We start from the raw sequence: 18,516 nt of genomic DNA, 5'->3' as shown, positions 1-18,516 counted from the left end.
GCTTTGTTGATGACTGTCACTGGCCAAGCTCTGCTTTTATACAAAAACTAGTGCATAGCTAAAGACTTTAGTCACTTTTCAAGGTAAATTGCAATCCAGCTTTTCATCATGAACTCACACATGTGGTGATTTTTTGAATACAAGGAAGTTAGGAGAGGTACAACACTGAAGTAATGGTTATAATGATATTCATGACATACCACTCTCAATTAACTTTGTCTAAGCTGCTCCCCATCTATAGCTTTCTAGCCCCTACAAGTACCTAAGATGTCCCTAGGAGAACTTTCATCCTGACTTTATTCCTACCCGATGATCACAACTACCGGCAATTAACAAGTCATCCACTAGCGTGAATGTGATGTAATTGCTATTACCAAACATGACGACCACACCTCATTCACGCAGCTAATCAATGAAAAATTCTCATTGGAAGTGTGAACGCATACCTATTATAATTGAAGTTGATAAACATAATGACTTATTAATAGGGTACAATTTCTGCTGGCAGCCTGCAACACTTCCACACCAACATTGGTGAATATTTACAGAACAACATACTGAGGTAATAGCATGGTGCTTACATGCAACACTTTGTGATTGAATGCAAAAATCACCAGCAAAAAATCACCATCACAAATGTACGGAAACGTAATTATATGGCATTTGTTTGCAATACATGCAGTAGTACCCTTGCAGGAGCAATAGTATTGGATTACAATATTGAATAGAATGGTTGGATAATCATAGACAATGTAAACAAATCATCATGTAAATATCAGAGCATGAGAGAATAGTAAGAGAGAGAGAGAGAGAGAGAGAGAGAGTAAGGAAGGAAGCTAGGACAGAGCAAATAAGGAAATACTACTACATCACATAGGGTGGTGGATCCACATGATCATGCAGATCCGATTATAGGATCTACATGATTTTGTGAATTCACTGCCCTATGTAATCATACTACAATATTATATCATATAACCATACATGTAATGATACTATACATGTAAGGCACATACAATACAGTGTATACATTACGTATACACGAATGTAGATTGTAGGACACACAAGTGTACATGTAAAATTAGATACAATACAGTGCCGAGCATGTAGATACAATACAGTGCCGAGTGTACATGTATATATGTTAGAGATTAGGAGGAAAAGCCACAATGAGGACAGGCTACCACATCCTGTATATCTAGGGAACACATAAACAATAAATACAGTATCATATTAAGACATTAAAGACTCTATATTTGGCATTTCTTATCAGTTAACTATCATCAGATAGTACATGTACATGTATAAAGATGGTCTTAAAGTTGAGTGCAATATGTTAAAGAAATCACTTCGACACATATTGGAGTTCTAAACAAATTCCAAAGAACTGCTTGCACAACTGTTTTGATGTTAAAATAAATTACCCACCCACACTAGAGGAATACACAGAACCAAGCCCATATGACCTAATACTTTATCAATACTACCTTATTATCATTAATACAATAAAAATATTAGGATTTGTACACACACACACACACACGCACCTGAGCCCTTAGCCTGGAAGTCTTCTGACAAAAGGCTTTAGTAAACAAAGGAATATAATCAGATCAAAGTGATAGGGGCATACTCAATTGCTCAATGTAAGCACACACACACACACACACGCACATGTACTAGAAATAATTTCAGATGTAAAATCAGTTTAGACTCATTTTACTTAATAACATCTGATAATTATCGTGACTTTAAATTAATTGTATTTCACAACAGCAGTGTAATTCTTCTGACAAAAGGCTTTAGTACACATAGAAATATAATTAGATCAAAGTGAGAGGGACATACCTTAGGGTAGGTATTAATTGCGCTCTTAAATTTTAGCGTTTTTAAGGGGACCCTGATTTAGCGAAATGTAATATTATTAGCGAAAATAGGAAGAAAATCAATGGTAAAACCCCCATTCACTAGCATAACACTTCTCAAGAAGCCCAATCTATACATTTAAGAGCAGAACATTTAACAGGACCACTCTATTTACTGTTATCTTGTTACAGATCTTGCCTATCTTGTGTACTTGTTTACACAAGTACATAATAACTATTATTAGCGGCTGGTTGAATTAGCGATTTGAAGTACACTCGCTAAAACGCTAAAATTAAGTGTCGCAATTAATACCCACCCTAAGGTACTCAATTGCTCAACACACACACACACACGTACATGTACTAGAAATAATTTCAGAAACAAAATTAGTTTAGACTCATTAAACATCTGATAATTATCGCGACTTTAAATTAATTGTATTTCACAACAGCAATGTAATGGAAAGCACTGTATAGTTCAGCAAAACTTTTATTTTAACAGTGACACATAACACTTCAAGGAACAACCCCGGCCACACTAATTTCTGGCAATGCCAATGAATTTGTGTATTTATATAAACAATACTGTACACTTTAATAATATTAATAATTGACTGAATATATAATAACGACAATAACAACAACAATAATAATAAGCATAACATATAAAACCACAAATAATGATTTCAATACACTATGTATATAACCCCCTATGAAACTCAATACTATAGTCACCTCTAAGTTCCAGACAAATAGCAATCACATGAACAGATTCTCAGACGTCAAATTCTATCACTAACAGGAAGAAACATCTCAAAGTTATTATAGTAACAAGCTCCCCCTAACGCTACTACACATAAATAACATGAGTATAAATTATACATGCATTATCATCATGAAGGAATGCCAAAAGCAATTAATTGCATTTTAACATACTACAACTATGAATGATGACCATATAGGGATTAGAGATAATTAGTGCCATCTAATCAGAAAAGCATGCACTAGTAGGAAAGGAGGGTCCCACAACTTATCATATAAGGAATATACAGTATACGTCATATACCTGTATAGCTGGTTTATTTTGTGGCCTCAAATTTTTGTTGCTTAAATTTTTATTAGATTCAATTTTAGTGCCTTCCAAAATTTTTGTTAATATTTAATTGGTTTAATAAAATTTAGTGGAATTAATTTTAGTGGATTTGAGCCTGCACGAAAATTAATTCCACACGAAATAAACCAGCTATACGGTATTTCACATGCATATACATGTACATATACATGTAATATATGGCATATACATGTACGCTGCACAGTTAAGAGCAGTTCTGGTATATTCTTGTATGCCATCGAAGGCAAAAAGGGTCAGTTTTTGTTACACCCAAACACGAAAGATTGGTGCTTGGCCTGCTAGGATTATGATCACTCGATCAGCAAATTTGGGATGGGAAATGATGATCAATACAATCAAAGGCATGTAATCACACTTAGGAATGAAGACATGGGAACTGCATACTCTATTACACAAATTTATGAAATCTGTGAATAAGAATTAGTATAGGTACAAAGTTGAGTAAGCCAGGCATTTCTGCCGTTTAACGATCATATAGGATTCTTTCATTTTTTATTCTTCAAGTCCGAAAAGCAAAAATTAAGCCCAGAAAGATATGAAGTCCACAGAAAGAAAATCCATCACAATCACATAAGCATAAGTGGCTGAGGCTAATAATATTTGAGGGTATTCATTTTCACAAAATGGTATTAATTTCTCATCAAATGTACATGTACAAAAGACCGTAACAGTCTTTACATTGATTGCTAATACTAAATGACATAATACATGTATTTTAATCAAAATTAATGTTTTCATTCAATCCTCCATCATGTGCTCTATGACTTCAAATTTCTATTGAGAGTTTTAGTTCTAATTGCCTTTTACAGGCAAATCTCTTTTGACCTTAAAAGTATAATATATCTACTGCTTCCTATATGCTTCAATAATGAAATAAACACAAAACACAGACATACATGTATACCTATTAAATTACATGTACATTACATTAAAAATACATATATTATGCTTTAAGCAATAACAGTAATAGGATAGAGGGACAGGGGTGTATTGAGATTAAGAGTCACTTTAAAAAATGAGACCAAACTTTAAAAAAATGAGACAAATCTCTATACATTTATAAATTGTATGAGAAATTGTGTATATACACTATGCACTATAGTAGAGCTATGATAATGTTACTATGGATACACACAAAATATGCAATCCATAGTCTAGAGGGTGAGCAATGGCTTCTGTTGATGGCAGTGCAACATAATACTAATAAAAGGACTAGTAAGGCTTCCAGTGTGGTGAGGAATGCCTCGAGTTATTATAAACAATGACACATGTTCAGTATCAATCATTTCTTATTAAAGAGAGGAAGTTCAAAATCATAATTCAGTATACAGAATACATGTACAGTATTGAAGCAATTAACATTGAATTTACATAACTATTACTTCACGTGGTAGCCAAAGCAAGGTTAACCATATACCATGTACATGTTAATATGTATTGACTAATAGTGGCAGTGGAAGTGAGGCAAGAGGTGAACTAGACTGACAAATAAATTCCCTGCAAGCATGTGGGTTTAAAGATAAGTAAAACCTGGCTTTTCTACAAAATTGGCTTGTTCTTAAATTCCTTATAACTCAAAAAATTGAAGTCGGAATCAGCTCAAACTTTTTACATAGAATAAGGACATCAATATGTATCAGGAAATGTAATAAAAATTTGGGGTGATTTCGGAGCCATATTTTGGAAAAAACCATGGGCTATAGCCTTGGGTATTTTTCAAAATTTTGGCATTTTCTTAAAATGGCTGTAACTTAAACAATTGAAGTTGGAATCAGTTCAAACTTTCTACACAAAATAAAGACATCAATATGTATCAGAAAATGTAATAAAAATTTGAGGTGATTTTGGAGCCATATTTTGGAAAAAACCATGGGCTATATATAGCCTTAGGTATCTTTCAAAATTTTGGAATTTTCTTAAAATGGCCGTAACTTAAAAAATTGAAATCGGAATCAGCTCAAACTTTCTACACAGCATAAGGACAACAATACGTATTAGAAAGTGTAATAAAAATTTGGAGTGATTTTGGAGCCATATTTTGGGAAAAACCATGGGCTATAGCCTTGGGTATTTTTCAAAATTTTGACATTTTCTTAAAATGGCTGTAACTTAAAAAATTGAAGTCGGAATCAGCTCAAACTTTCTACACAGCATAGAAACATCAATATGTATCAGAAAATGTAATAAAAACTTGGGGTAATTTCTGAGCTGTATTTTGTGAAAAACCATGAGCTATAGCCTTAGGTATTTTTCAAAATTTTGGCATTTTCTTAAAATGGTCGTAACTTAAAAAATTGTAGTCGGAATTAGCTCAAACTTTCTACACAGCATAAGGACATCAATACGTATCAGAAAATGTAATAAAAATTTGGGGTGATTTTGGAGCCATTTTTTGGAAAAAACCATGGGCTATAAGCCTTGAGTATTTTTTTAAATTTTGGTGTTTTCTTAAAATGGCCATAGCTTGAAAAATTGAAGTCGGAATCAGCTCAAGCTTTCTACACAGCATAAAAACATCAATATGCATCAGAAAATATAATAAAAAATTTGGGGTGGTTTTGGAGCCATTTTTCAGAAAAACCATGGGCTGTTATAGCTTTTGCTTTTTTCAAAAATTGGTAAAATGCTAAATGCTCGTAACTCCAGAAATATTCTGTCGGAATCAATCAACTCAAAATTTCTATTTATAGCACAAGGACATCAATATCAATATTTCCAAATATTACTGAGGTTTCTGCTTTATATTGCTAATGATCAAATGTAATGAATAACACAGTTACTCTCACCTGTAGTCACTAAGGCTACTGTATTGAGACATCAAATGACATGAGATGTTTCTGCTTCATGTGATAGTGACAAGTCATATTCCAGCTGAAACTAATAAAGGGTTTCATCACTTCCTTATTCACCACACATGCATGTGAATTAAGGTTTGGTCCTCCTGTGGGTCTACAATAAAATGATATCAAGCAGTGAAGGACAATGATCAACCACCTTATATAGTTATGTCATAATGGGTGATCCCCCTCAATAGATATTACATGTATATGCATACGCAAATGGCTGTGGTGAGAATCTCCAATATAATAATATTCTGCTTTATTCTGAGCATGCTCATACAATAGAGGATATGCACACTAAGTATATTCATTGCAAAATAAAGAAGGTAGCAAGGCAAAAAATGTGTTTTCCCCATTGAACTCTTAACAAACTTGACAACCAACATGGCGGCCAATTTATTGTGTGGGTTGAATATACAGTACTTAAAAGTTATGAATATACTTAGCATGCATATCCTCTATATGACACATTGCTACTAAATCATTATTATATAAAAGTCGTCAATTGTAATTGTTAATTTCTATATATTTGCTAAATTGTAAAAAGTTAAGTGACCAACTTCTAAGGAATGTAATTTTTCAATTACTGCCATAATTAATGTATAAGGCATTTATATATACCATACACCGTACAAGATGATTTATTGGCAAATAATTAATATTGGCAATTGGCGGTTCTATGAAGAAATTGCCAATATAAAATCTGCCATTTTGTTTCAAACTGAGAACACTCAATAGCACATATGGCACAAAATTGCTAATATAAAATTCACCAATACCTTTCTACAGGCAAATTCACTAAAAATTACTCTCACCAATAAATCATCTTGCAACGGTAGTTGAATTAAAGTATTGGAGGGAAATTAGTATTGACAAATTAGCAGTTACAATGAGCATCTCCAATATAACATTATTCTATTTCATTCTAAGCATACTCAATCTCAATGACACATTGATTGCTACTAAATCACCAATATAAATTCACGAATTATAATTGTTAATTTCTATATTGGCTAATTCTGAAACAACTGACCAAATTCTAAAAAATCTAATTTTTTATTAATTAATGCATACCGTGCCTTTTGATAGCCATTTGCCAAAATAAAAACCTGCCATTTTGAGCCATTATGAGCATGATCAATGGCACAGGGCTACAAATTTGCCAAAATAAAATTTGCTAATCAACAAATTTTAACAATTCGCCAAATTTAACTCCCTCAAAATTTCCCGCTATACAGTATAGTTTTGTATAAATTATAGCATAGTGTAACAGAGTTTTAAATTGCTCAACCTAAAGTACTATTTAATCATAATACTACCTGCACTTGGATTATTATTAATATGCAGAGTAATTGTATTGCGTTAAGTGAAATGACACTTATTGGGAATTAACTTGTATGGGCCCTATGGGTCTACTTGTCATAGTGTCTGAATATTGAAAGGCTTCAATTTGAATCAGGAAAAGTGTCATATATGTCATTCATTATAATTTTAATTAAAATAATGATGAAATTACATCAACTGCAGTTTAAATAATTAAAAGGTAATTGTGTTACGATTTCTTAGCAAAGGTAGGCATAATTAATTATTTATAAGCTAATGCATAAATCTTTAAAAGATAATTTTGCTACATAAATCACCATTAATTTGTCACACCACACTCACAGTATTCAAAGCAATTACAAAAGCTTGTCAAGCCAGTGAAAACATACCCACAAATAAAATTTATGATCATTTTTATTAATACAGGTTTTTGTGTTACATTTTTCTTACCAAAAACATGCCCCAAGATCGCCGAAGATAATGTCCAGTATAATCTAATCTCGAGGCCAGCTACAATGTAGTAACGTCACTACTAGCCAGATCACTAGTCCAGTCTATGGGTGTGGTTTTTATAGCTAGCCCACACAGCCAAATATTTTCAGGCCTTATTTTAGTCTGATCATAGATACGGTCTGATATAACATATAAGCATTGGTACAGCCTCATTAAGGTCGATCTTGCCGGCCTGATCCAGTATAGATCGTGAAGATGCTTATCATGTTTGTATCATGGCTGATCCCATGATTAAATCTTGACTCAGTGATTAGCAGTGATTGCTGAAAATCCATGATCCATGTCTGACATCAGAACTGGTTTCAGGCGCTAGGCCTGATCAAGCTGATTATGTTTTTAAATTATTGTATCATTGATTATATTAATTGTAGATAATCTATACAATATTGGTTGTTTCAATTTATCTCAAACTCACGTAATTATATGATATTAAAATAACTAAAATAGTTCATTATAATGATGTTTATTTTTTTCATGTTCTAACATGATAAATCTAATAGATCATTAACAAACTGTGGGTAACCCAGTGTACAGAGAGATCCACAGATGCCTCCATTACATTGCAAATACTCTGACTCAGAGAGTGATCTGGCTTGATCACGAATGTCCACTATGTGCTTATTCCTCCTTATCTCAGAATGATCTTGACAGTTGTGATCAGGATTTTCCTCCTTCAGCTATACAAAACAATAGATTCATTACTTAATGTATAGCACTAATGAAATGACACAATAAAATCATTACCAGTGATATATCTACATAGCTTTTAAGTGATGTAAATATAACTTACATAATCACACAATAATTTTTCCGTAAACAAATCAGTAATGGGGTCAACCAAGGAGTCATTTATATCCAATTGAATATTAGATAAGGATATATAAGGAACCTTGTCTGAAATCTTAACACCTGGCGGATCTATATCATGTATGATGGTTCTCCCCTGTCGGTAAAAAATTGATTAACGTAAAAATAGTAAAATAGTAATAGTAGACTGTGAATGGAATGTCAGTCATGCTCATATACTACTAAACAATTAAAATCTACTATACAATAATCTTAGTAATACATGATGCAGCAACTCACGGCTATTCTTAAAATAGAAAGGAGTCGTAGAGGCAGTTTATTTGCAATTGGAGATGCTACTGTCTTTGTTTGGAAAATAGAATAAGTGCAAATGAAGAAAATGGCTATAAATCCAAATCCAAGCTTCATCTTAAGTTTTTTATTGAGTAGTAATTATTTTGAAGTTTCGATTTTTGCTTTTCTTCTGCTTGTTTTGAGGTAACTTTACCCTCGGCTCTTATATACCTAATTACCAACACTACATGTCATGTACACATACATGCATCTTGTAAAAAGACATCGTTTCCTGTTGCAACTGTAACTTATCCAATCGTATTCCAGTAGCATGTAAGTACATGCATACCATGCAAAATGACATAACACAATAATAATATGCACCGGAACTAATAGTTAATAGTAAAAAAAACAGCATTACAATTTACAACCCACAATTGCTCTTGCATAACAAAAAATATTTAAATCATTATTGATGAAATATATAATTCAATTAACAGCAGCAGGCATCATTGAACAAAATAAAAATTTTATGCAATTTTACAAATGCATCAGGTATACTGCTATTCGACATAGTAACACCAAACAATAACAATACATTAATTTTAAATCAGTGTGTTCCTTAAGTGAAAAGGAAGTGCATTTTAACTAAGTTCATTAACTAAGTTCATCTTCTACATGTTACATAGCAGGCAAAAATGGTCCAGTTGGCAGCATTAATTGCCATTAGATAAGCAACTATAAACGTGCATAAATCAATTGTTATCATAGTTTCATTGTTCTGATAGTACCATTATACCCTGATGTTATCATGTTATGTAAAAGTTTTGATACAAAGTCACTGTTTAATGTTAACGGTCTATGCCACCAACTGGGCCATTTTTGTCTGCTAGGTCACACATATTTCCTGAATCAAGTAGGTAATAATAAAAAATCACCACAACTACATTAATTGCTGCCTTCATGGTCACAGCCTTACAAAACAAATTACAAAAAATATTCATTAATTCCTCCAGATTGAAATATTCCAAATACACCTGGCTTGTTTTTGTAGTAAGCTTTACTATTATGATTCACCAGAAACATGACACCCTTCCATATACTGCACTCTCTTCCGTCAAATAGCTAACAATTTTAGTTCGTGTTCCAATTATAACTACCGGTACAATTGTCAGTATCATGGAAATGAAGATTAAATTGGAAACAATAACACTACAAGTAACAAACAGTAGTAAACAAGGAAACCAATGACAGGAAAAATTACAAGAGAAGGGACACTCCCTGCAACATGGGAAGATGTAACGTACAGGTGAAAGCAGGAGGCAATAGTCTGGCCCCCCACTACCTGTCCTCAATACAGGTGGACTCGTTCACTATTGCATAGGTCAAACATTACAAAATGAACTATAATTGGTAGAACGTGCCCTTATTTCAGTTGTGGTCAGCCACAGAGGAAAGATTTATTGTAAATAAAATAAAACAATATTGCTTCAAAAATATAATTACATTAGTCATTATAGTCTGGGCCCTCCACTACCTGTCCTCAATACAGGTGGACTCATTCACTATTGCATATAGGCTGGACATTACAAAATGAACTATAATTGGTAGAATGTGTCCTTATTTCAGTGGTGGCCACAGAGGAAAGATTTATTGTATAAAATAAAACAATATTGCTTCAAAAAAATAACATTATGCTTGTCATTATTGTAAATATCATGTCAATACTGCTTGACGAACCATCTCTTTGATGGAGTCCTCACTCATAAATTCACTTGATTTGATACAGTTTCTTATTATTATAGTTTGCATCAGTGTTGGGGCTGATAACCACACTCGTCCATTGAGGCCGACAACACACTCAAACTTGTAGTGTTTTTGTAATTCTTCCATGACTGCACATTGTTTTGATAGTAATCTAAAGAGAAGATCATTAATGACTCACAAGTATGTATCATTATTAATGATGCATGAGTAAAACAAACAGACTGTGACTAATGGTAGTGGCTCATTACACAGGTCAATGAGCATAGTGATATACAACTACATGTATATAGTAGTGGTGATACTGTATAGCGTGAAATTTTGGAGGAAGTTAAATTTGGCGAATTGCTAAATTTTGGTGATTGGTAAATTTTTATTTGGCAAATTTGTGGTCATGTGCCATTGAGCATGCACATAATGGCTCAAAATGGCAGATTTTTATTTTGATGAATGGCTATATTCACCAACTTTAACACCCTCCAAAATTTCCCTCTATACTATACGGTCATTATAATGATGATAATAAATGAGGACTGGTAATGGTAATAATAATAATAATAAATCAGAGCCAGTAGTAGTGATAATGATCCTGTATAGTAAGAAATTTTCATGGCCCAAAAATTTCCCGAATTCATCCAAAAATCAATTCTGTGGTTTTATATATCCCGATTTTCTGCCTTTTGGCCATGTTGAAGCGTATTAAATTGATTTTTGCATATTTTATTTTCTTAAGTTTTGAATAAATTACAAAATTCACAAAAATTTTGAGCCACAAAAGATTCTAGCTATATGGTAATAAACGGGAATCTACTACTTTCACATGTTCTAGCAAACAGTTGCAAATCATGATATTATAACTCTGTGTGTGTCTTGTTTACTCATGATACATGCACTCATGATATTATATAATAATACTCAATTACTCATTTACAAATACTCATGTACATCGGCAATTTGTATATATACATGTATTTAAACAGGAAGGGGGAAATGATTGCTACAGAATTACTAATCTAAGGCAACATTACGGCTCTAAATCATTGCAATAAGAATGACAAGAAATTAACAATTGATTTACAATACAGGATAGATTTATCGATAGCGAATTCTTTAAAACCACTCTATTAAAGAGCTACAGTATACATGTATTTGAATTAAAACCAACTCAAACTTTCTAGAGTATAAGAGCACATGAGAACATAAGAGCCAATTGTTGGGCATGCTATTCTAATCCATAGTTGAAATTAGATCATACTATAATACAGTGTGTTATGTTTTAGGCAACTTACCGACGACAGAGAGATAAAGTACAGGAAATAACGCATCCAGGTTTCTTTAAGAGACCCATCCCACTAGCCCGTCCACTGGAATCAACACACGTCATCTCAGGCTCAAAATCAGGATCAGCCTGACACAGAGAACCAAACACCAAATCACCAACCTATAGAGCGGAGTGTATCAGAGGAGTAGAAACCAATTTATCAAATGTGATCAAGCTATTAATACATAATATCAAGCCATTGGATTTGCGATTATGTACATTTACATTACACGTAGAAGTTCTTCATTCTACTCTATTTTTCTTTTTCTTCGCTCTCCCTCCTCTCATTTTAGTTAAGAGATGATGGAAAGGAATTATTGCGTTTGCCATTAGATTTAAACTTTCCTCATTTCATGAGTGGGTGGGCAGTGTAATTAATTATTACAATAATGGTGGGGTAATGTACATACAGACCACCCTAGGCGAGAATTGAATGCGAAGGAAGATTATTAGAAATTTTTACGGTTGTAAGGCGTGGTTTAGGATGAAATAAATTCTGGCCGCCATTTTGGTTGGCAACTTTCAATGAAGAACAAACGGGCCGACATAAAAACAAACCTGTATTGAAATTTCTGGAGCAAATTTGACCAAATCCTTGACAAGAGAAGCTTAGAGGCAGCTGTTCTTTCTTATAACAAGCACTTTTTAGCTATTGATAGAGCTACAGCAGGTAAGTGAGGCATTTTCTTCGTGCCTCCATTGGCTTCCATAATAAACTTGCCAACCAAAATGGCAGCCAATTATGATGTGTGGGACATAAAATTAATGAAATTCATAACTTTTCCAATTCACGCCTAGGGTGGTCTATATTTACAGGTAGTTTAATCAATATTCAATATTACTTATAAAGTACATGTAAGTTAATGTTATACCACCACATCAAGAGTGCATGCAGTGGTCCATATGGGCAGGAAACTATTAACAAATTGCAATGGCCTTAGGTCTCTTGTACTTAATATAGTTCTTCTATTATTATAGTACCTGAACGATTGGCTTGTTACGTTTCGTTGCTCCTTCAAATGCTAGTTCAGGCAGAGAGGCATTCTGACTGGCTCCGATATCAACACGATAGACACGCCCAGTTCTTAAGACGACGCCAATCACTTTCTCGCCTTCACTGGGAACATACTATTAAAAATAATTACTTAAAAATATTACATATAATCCTGTAGTGCTCATCAAAAATGCATAGCCTGTATTAATAAAATGCATATTATATACCCTCTTGTGTTGTGTATTGACCCAAAAGGAAGAGCTACCGTCCCTGTCCTTCCGTCTCAGTATTCCTGGTTTAACGAACACGGAGCTTCCCTCCTCTCTCCCTCCTCCAGAGTATGTACCAGGCCCTAGTTTGATGTCATTACCCACCGCCAGAGGAATTGCATCTCCTGGCAAAACGATCACTTTGCTGTCCACCATACTTGCATATAACACGTGTTTGTAGGCGGGGGATGTAAGCATGGCATTCATTAATTACTTTAGCTATGAATGCATCCACTATTCAACTACAACTTTGTGGTTCCTTTGATGTGCTGTCAGCACTCAACACTGCTGCCTGAAATAGAACTGAGTTAATTCTATTTCAGGCAACAGTGTTGCCATAAGATCAAAGCAACCATAAAGTTGTGTTCAACAAAGTTGAATAGTGGATGGTGGGCTTAAGCTAACACCCACTTAGAATTGAAATTGCATAGACCCACTTCAAAATGAAAATTTTCTCCTATGTGAGGATGCATGAACTTGCATAACAGGTTAGCTTTTCAAGTTTGCAGCTTTGCCATAATTTACATTTCAAGTTGAAATTAGACTGCATGAACTAACACTGAAACGAGTAGATAAACATGCAAGATAAACTGTCATTAGTTTTTTTATTACTGAGTGTTCCATCAAAAAAATAAACTGCAAAAACAATCTTCAATTATGGGATAAACCAGTTTCACTCAATTCTGTTAATTAAAGAAAATAGAACTATAGGCATACAAAACTATATACTACAAAAATTATTCAATTGTGACAGGTGATACACACTCTAAAATATATAATTATCTGTACATGTGAAAATGATTAATGAACTCATTGATGCTTTAAGAACTTGAGGAAAGAAGAGGCTCACGTTCTTCACATGACTCAAAGAAGGATCCATGATGCATCATGTGAGTTTGACGATTATTAACTGAAGCTTCTTTTTTACTTTTAAACAGCCTTGATCTCTTCAAGAATCTCTTCAAAAATGGAATGCGACTGAGGAAAATACATATCATAGTCACAACAATGATTGTGTTACAGATCATTAATAATATCTTAAAGGCTAAGTTGGAAAAGTGGACATAGGTAAGCCAGAAAGAGCTGACAACAAGAGTCATTACAGAAAGAACAAAAATGTTAAGGAAGTTGAGGTGGATTTCCTTGAAAGGACGAGAAAATCCAAGAACAATGGAGTACAATGATGTGAGAGGGATAGTAATAAATAGTCCAACCGTGGGATGATTACTAATAAAAATGTTTTTAAGCAAATACAATACAGCAACGAGTATAATAGAGGATAAGAAAAAGAATTCTCTCCTTGGTTTATACGGAGCATGTATTGCTTCATAAATGGGACGAAGATATTCTCTGACTCTTTTGATCTTCATAAGTGGTCTACCAGCTAGTAATACAGTTAGGTATGTTGTGAGAATTGGGCCCACTATCAATCCTGTAACAATCATTAGTATTAAAAAACCACCTTTGCCGAACTCAACTGTACCATCGTTCTGCCATACAACCAATGGTGCATCACTTGTGTTGGTATATATGTAAGCTGGTGTGAATACATTAAATGCAGATGTTAAAAGTGTAGAAAAAGAGAGGTGCACCACAGTAACCAGCACTTGTATTGATGAATTGCCCAATTTATTAGAGAGCCTTACTGAGTATCGACTGATTACAATGAGACCAATGACTATTGACAAAAGATAAACAGGAAATAGTAAACCAAGGCCAGATTTCCATAGCTCTGTCATGCCATCATAAAAGCATAGTGGCAATTCAAAATCTATGCTTAAATTAATAAGAAACAGCAAACCTTTAATTAATGAATTGTAGTAAAAGAGTACTTCACCATTTGCCATACTCACACTTACACCTTGTCCAATGCTTATTATCTGTGCATATAATATAATACTATTAATTGTCCCAGTTGTTATGGTAAGCTTCAAAGTATGCAATAAGTAAATGACTAAAAGTCCAGACATTCCATATATTATCAATGTCAAAAGCCACCAGTTGCTACATTGCAGACATTGATTAGAGCCGAATACCACACTGTAGCCTGGAGCACACTGAGAACACAAGACTCCATGTCTGTTAGTTGGGCAAAGGGTAATATTGTCTTCAGTATTTTTTGAACTTGACAAAAATATACTATCGTCATCAGCACTAATGATGTAAGTGTCGTAATGTATTTTATATAAGTGAGAGTACACAAAAAAGGTCGGAGAAACTCCAAACATTGTATTATTGCCTATTTGCAATGATCCAATCCATTTTATAGAAATTAGTGGTGTTGAAATGGCTATATGAGTTATGTTAACATGGAATATAATTTGACAGATAGGTTGATAGCCCAATTTACGAAAAACATGAGAGCAGTCACATCTGTGAGTTGATTCATCAAATTCAAAGCCAATGGGACAGCCTTGAGGTAATAAATTATACTTAGCAATGCTGTTCGAATTTTGATAGCTTGAAGCTAAAAGAGCTAAGTGTGTAAACTGGACAACATGTTTATTAATAACTTCTCTGTGCTTTAACAATGTTACATTGACTAGTGTGCATTTATCTTGCAATAACATGTATTTGCTTTCACCTGATATGTACCATGATTTAGTAGGGTACAACTTGGAGGCTAATAAGTTTTTACCTAACAAACTCAAAGCAATTTCCAAAAATGATGTTTGGTTGAAGCTATCAACAGCAACAATTGGTAACTGTAATGTTATTCCAGGATATATTTTTGTAACAACAGATGAAGCAGTGTGATAGTCATCATTACAAAAAAATATTAATTTTTCTATAGTAGACAACATATTTTTTCTATCCAGACTGCCATTTGAAATGTTACTAAAGTAACTTTTGGCTTCATCTAGCTTATAATAAATATTATCAATTCCTTTACAATATACAAGGTTGCTACTAAAAATGGCATTAGCAGTATTACCGGCAGTATTTTCTTTAAACAACAGACTTATTCTAGAATTAGTCAAGTTTGATGTGAACATACAATTATCTGAAGATACTTCATTGTATGCATATATTACTCCACCATAATTTTGAAGTGCAGAATTTTTTACAAAAGTGGCACTCAAACCATCTTGAAGAATGAACCTACTCAAACCAGTTAGTTTAAAAGCTGGTCCAGTGTCTGCTGTGTTATTTTCAAAGTGCAGTTGGCCTCCCAGTATGACTTGGCTGTGTCTGATATCAAAAACAGAGCCAATGTTATCAGTAAAGTTACTTGATCCATTTAAAACAACACAATCAATATTTGTAAAGAAAAAGGAAGACAGTTTATAAGCTTCAATTGATCCAAGTTGCCTACTTAAAAAAATATTGGAGGCAGAAACACTTTCAAGTGTAATGCAAGTATGCACATAATTGCTAGTGGTATCAGCAGAAAGTGAAGTAGCACTAATGCATGATCCTCTATCAAACATTGGAATAAATTTAAAACTTATTCTGCTGAGCTTAACATTGACAAAAAAATGTTTAGTGGAAAAAATATGAATAAAAATAATTCCAGATTTACTAGTAAACTTTAACTGATCATGTGACTGATATGCAGTATTTGAAATAAGGAGTGGAGAAAAGTGACAAGTCATACCAGTTGGATAGCAGTCATTGATCATTTGGTTGCTGTCAATATTGCTGTTGTGATCATAGAAGAAAAATGAAAGGTCTGTTCCGATCGGACAGTTACCATAAGCAAAGTTTTCATAGAAGGATGAGTGTGATATAGTTGTCTGGGAATACGTAAAACTGTTGTAATGAACTAGCAATACAGCTCCAACAAATACACCACAATTGTGGCTAAAGTTTGAATGTACAACATTTACATTAGCTATAAAGCTAGCCTGTCTATAGTATACAGTTAGAGCAGCAGCATAGATCATTTTATATTTGATTTCATCCTTAAAATCAGAAGTGCAAGGATAAAACTGAGTATAATCGTAATTAGAGTGAAATACACTCTTATGTATAGAAGTATGAAAAGGGACTGAGCTCTGTGAACCTTTGATATCAATAAAGAGCATAAATACACCAGAACCTAACCAACCAGTTCTTCCAACATGTGATATTGCAACTGCTAACTTATTGATTGTTGTATCCAATGGGTTAATCGCTAGCATGGCAAAACCATAATAAGATGTAATGTTAACCTCTTCAATGACTATTGCCTTGATTTGTGGCAGCAACAGCAATGCTGCTGCTGAATGGTGATGAATCAAATAAACTGATGAATTAATGGATTCTATCACACTTGATGGCAGATCTCTCAAATACCCACCACAACCTGTCACTACTAACCTGTTCAGAGTCAGATTATGTATATTATCGAATGCCAATCCACTACTTGGCTGTACTGGGCATTTCACAGCAGCCTGTTTAGATGTAGAATCGCCAGTTAGTGTCAGTGAGTAGGTAGTATTGACCACACAGAATGATACATTGCCAATGATGTGAGTTATGTTAGTTGATAAAATCAGGACAGTATCGCTAGCAAACGATGAATTACAAATCAGCTTTTCCAAGCCATGCTCCTCAGTTATGACCACTTGATTAAAAGGAGTTACCGAGACACCAGTAAAAACCAGTACTACAAGGAACAAAAACATGGCCAGGATACTCATACTCGGACTGTTCAGTCCCTTTTATAGCATCCCTTGTTTATTTATTAAGTCTTCACTTTCAGAGCTCCACGTTTATGCACGTGTAAAGAGGTGTGTCAAGCAGGTGGAGCTAAAAATCAATAGTTTCGCGGGGCCAATATTGAATTCGAAAGTGAAATGGATCTAAAGTGAAAGTTGTCACCCACTTCAAAATGAAACTTTTCTCTCACGCGAGGGTGCATAAACTTGTATAACAGGGATAGCTACTTTCAAGTCTGCAGCTTGCTACATTGCTGAATAAAGTAACACTGAAACGAAGTGGGTCAGTTATTTCCAAACAATAAACACACATGATAAACTGTGATTAGTTTCTGATTCCAATGTTTCACAATAAAAATAAACTGCAAAAACAATTTTCAATTATGGGATAAACCAGTTTCACTCAATTCTACAAATGAAGGAAAATAGAACTGTATAGGCATACAAAAATATAGATACTACAAAATCATGTAATTGTGACAGGTGATACACACTCTAAAATGTATAATTATCTATGCATTCAAAAATAGTCAATAAGTTTATTTATTGATGCTTCAATGATGAGAAAAGAAGGGGCTCACGTTCTTCACACGACTCAAAGAAGGATCCGTGATGCATCATGTGAATTTGACGATTATTAACTGAAACTTCATTGCTACTTTTAAACAGCCTTGACCTCTTTAAAAATCTCTTCAAAAATGGAATGCGACTAAGGAAAATACATATCATAGTCACAACAATGATTGTGTTACAGATCATTAATAATATCTCGAAG

At 33.7% G+C, this 18,516-nt stretch overlaps 2 protein-coding genes across 2 annotated transcripts; both read right to left on the bottom strand.

Annotated features, from left to right (window-relative positions):
• Positions 1-8,054: 8,054 nt before the first annotated feature.
• On the bottom strand, positions 8,055-9,286 carry LOC109583124 (uncharacterized). Its single transcript, XM_019998318.1, has 3 exons — positions 8,757-9,286; positions 8,461-8,613; positions 8,055-8,347 (listed from the first exon to the last, which is right to left on the bottom strand). Exons 1-3 carry the CDS (start codon positions 8,883-8,885, stop codon positions 8,150-8,152), a joined length of 480 nt encoding a protein of 159 aa, XP_019853877.1. The 5' UTR covers positions 8,886-9,286; the 3' UTR covers positions 8,055-8,149.
• Positions 9,287-10,373: 1,087 nt separating this feature from the next.
• On the bottom strand, positions 10,374-13,299 carry LOC100638557 (exosome complex component RRP40-like). The gene is made up of 4 exons (XM_019998337.1): positions 13,057-13,299; positions 12,817-12,963; positions 11,804-11,955; positions 10,374-10,668 (listed from the first exon to the last, which is right to left on the bottom strand). The coding sequence occupies exons 1-4, from the start codon at positions 13,294-13,296 to the stop codon at positions 10,467-10,469; spliced, it is 741 nt and encodes a 246-aa protein (XP_019853896.1). The 5' UTR covers positions 13,297-13,299; the 3' UTR covers positions 10,374-10,466.
• Between the last annotated feature and the right edge of the window lie 5,217 nt (positions 13,300-18,516).

The sequence above is a fragment of the Amphimedon queenslandica genome, unplaced genomic scaffold (genome assembly GCF_000090795.2).
Source record: "Amphimedon queenslandica unplaced genomic scaffold, v1.1 AMPQUscaffold_13324, whole genome shotgun sequence".
Lineage (NCBI taxonomy): Eukaryota > Metazoa > Porifera > Demospongiae > Haplosclerida > Niphatidae > Amphimedon > Amphimedon queenslandica.
Note: the sequence above shows the minus strand (reverse complement) of the source record. Positions and strands in the feature narration are given on the sequence as shown.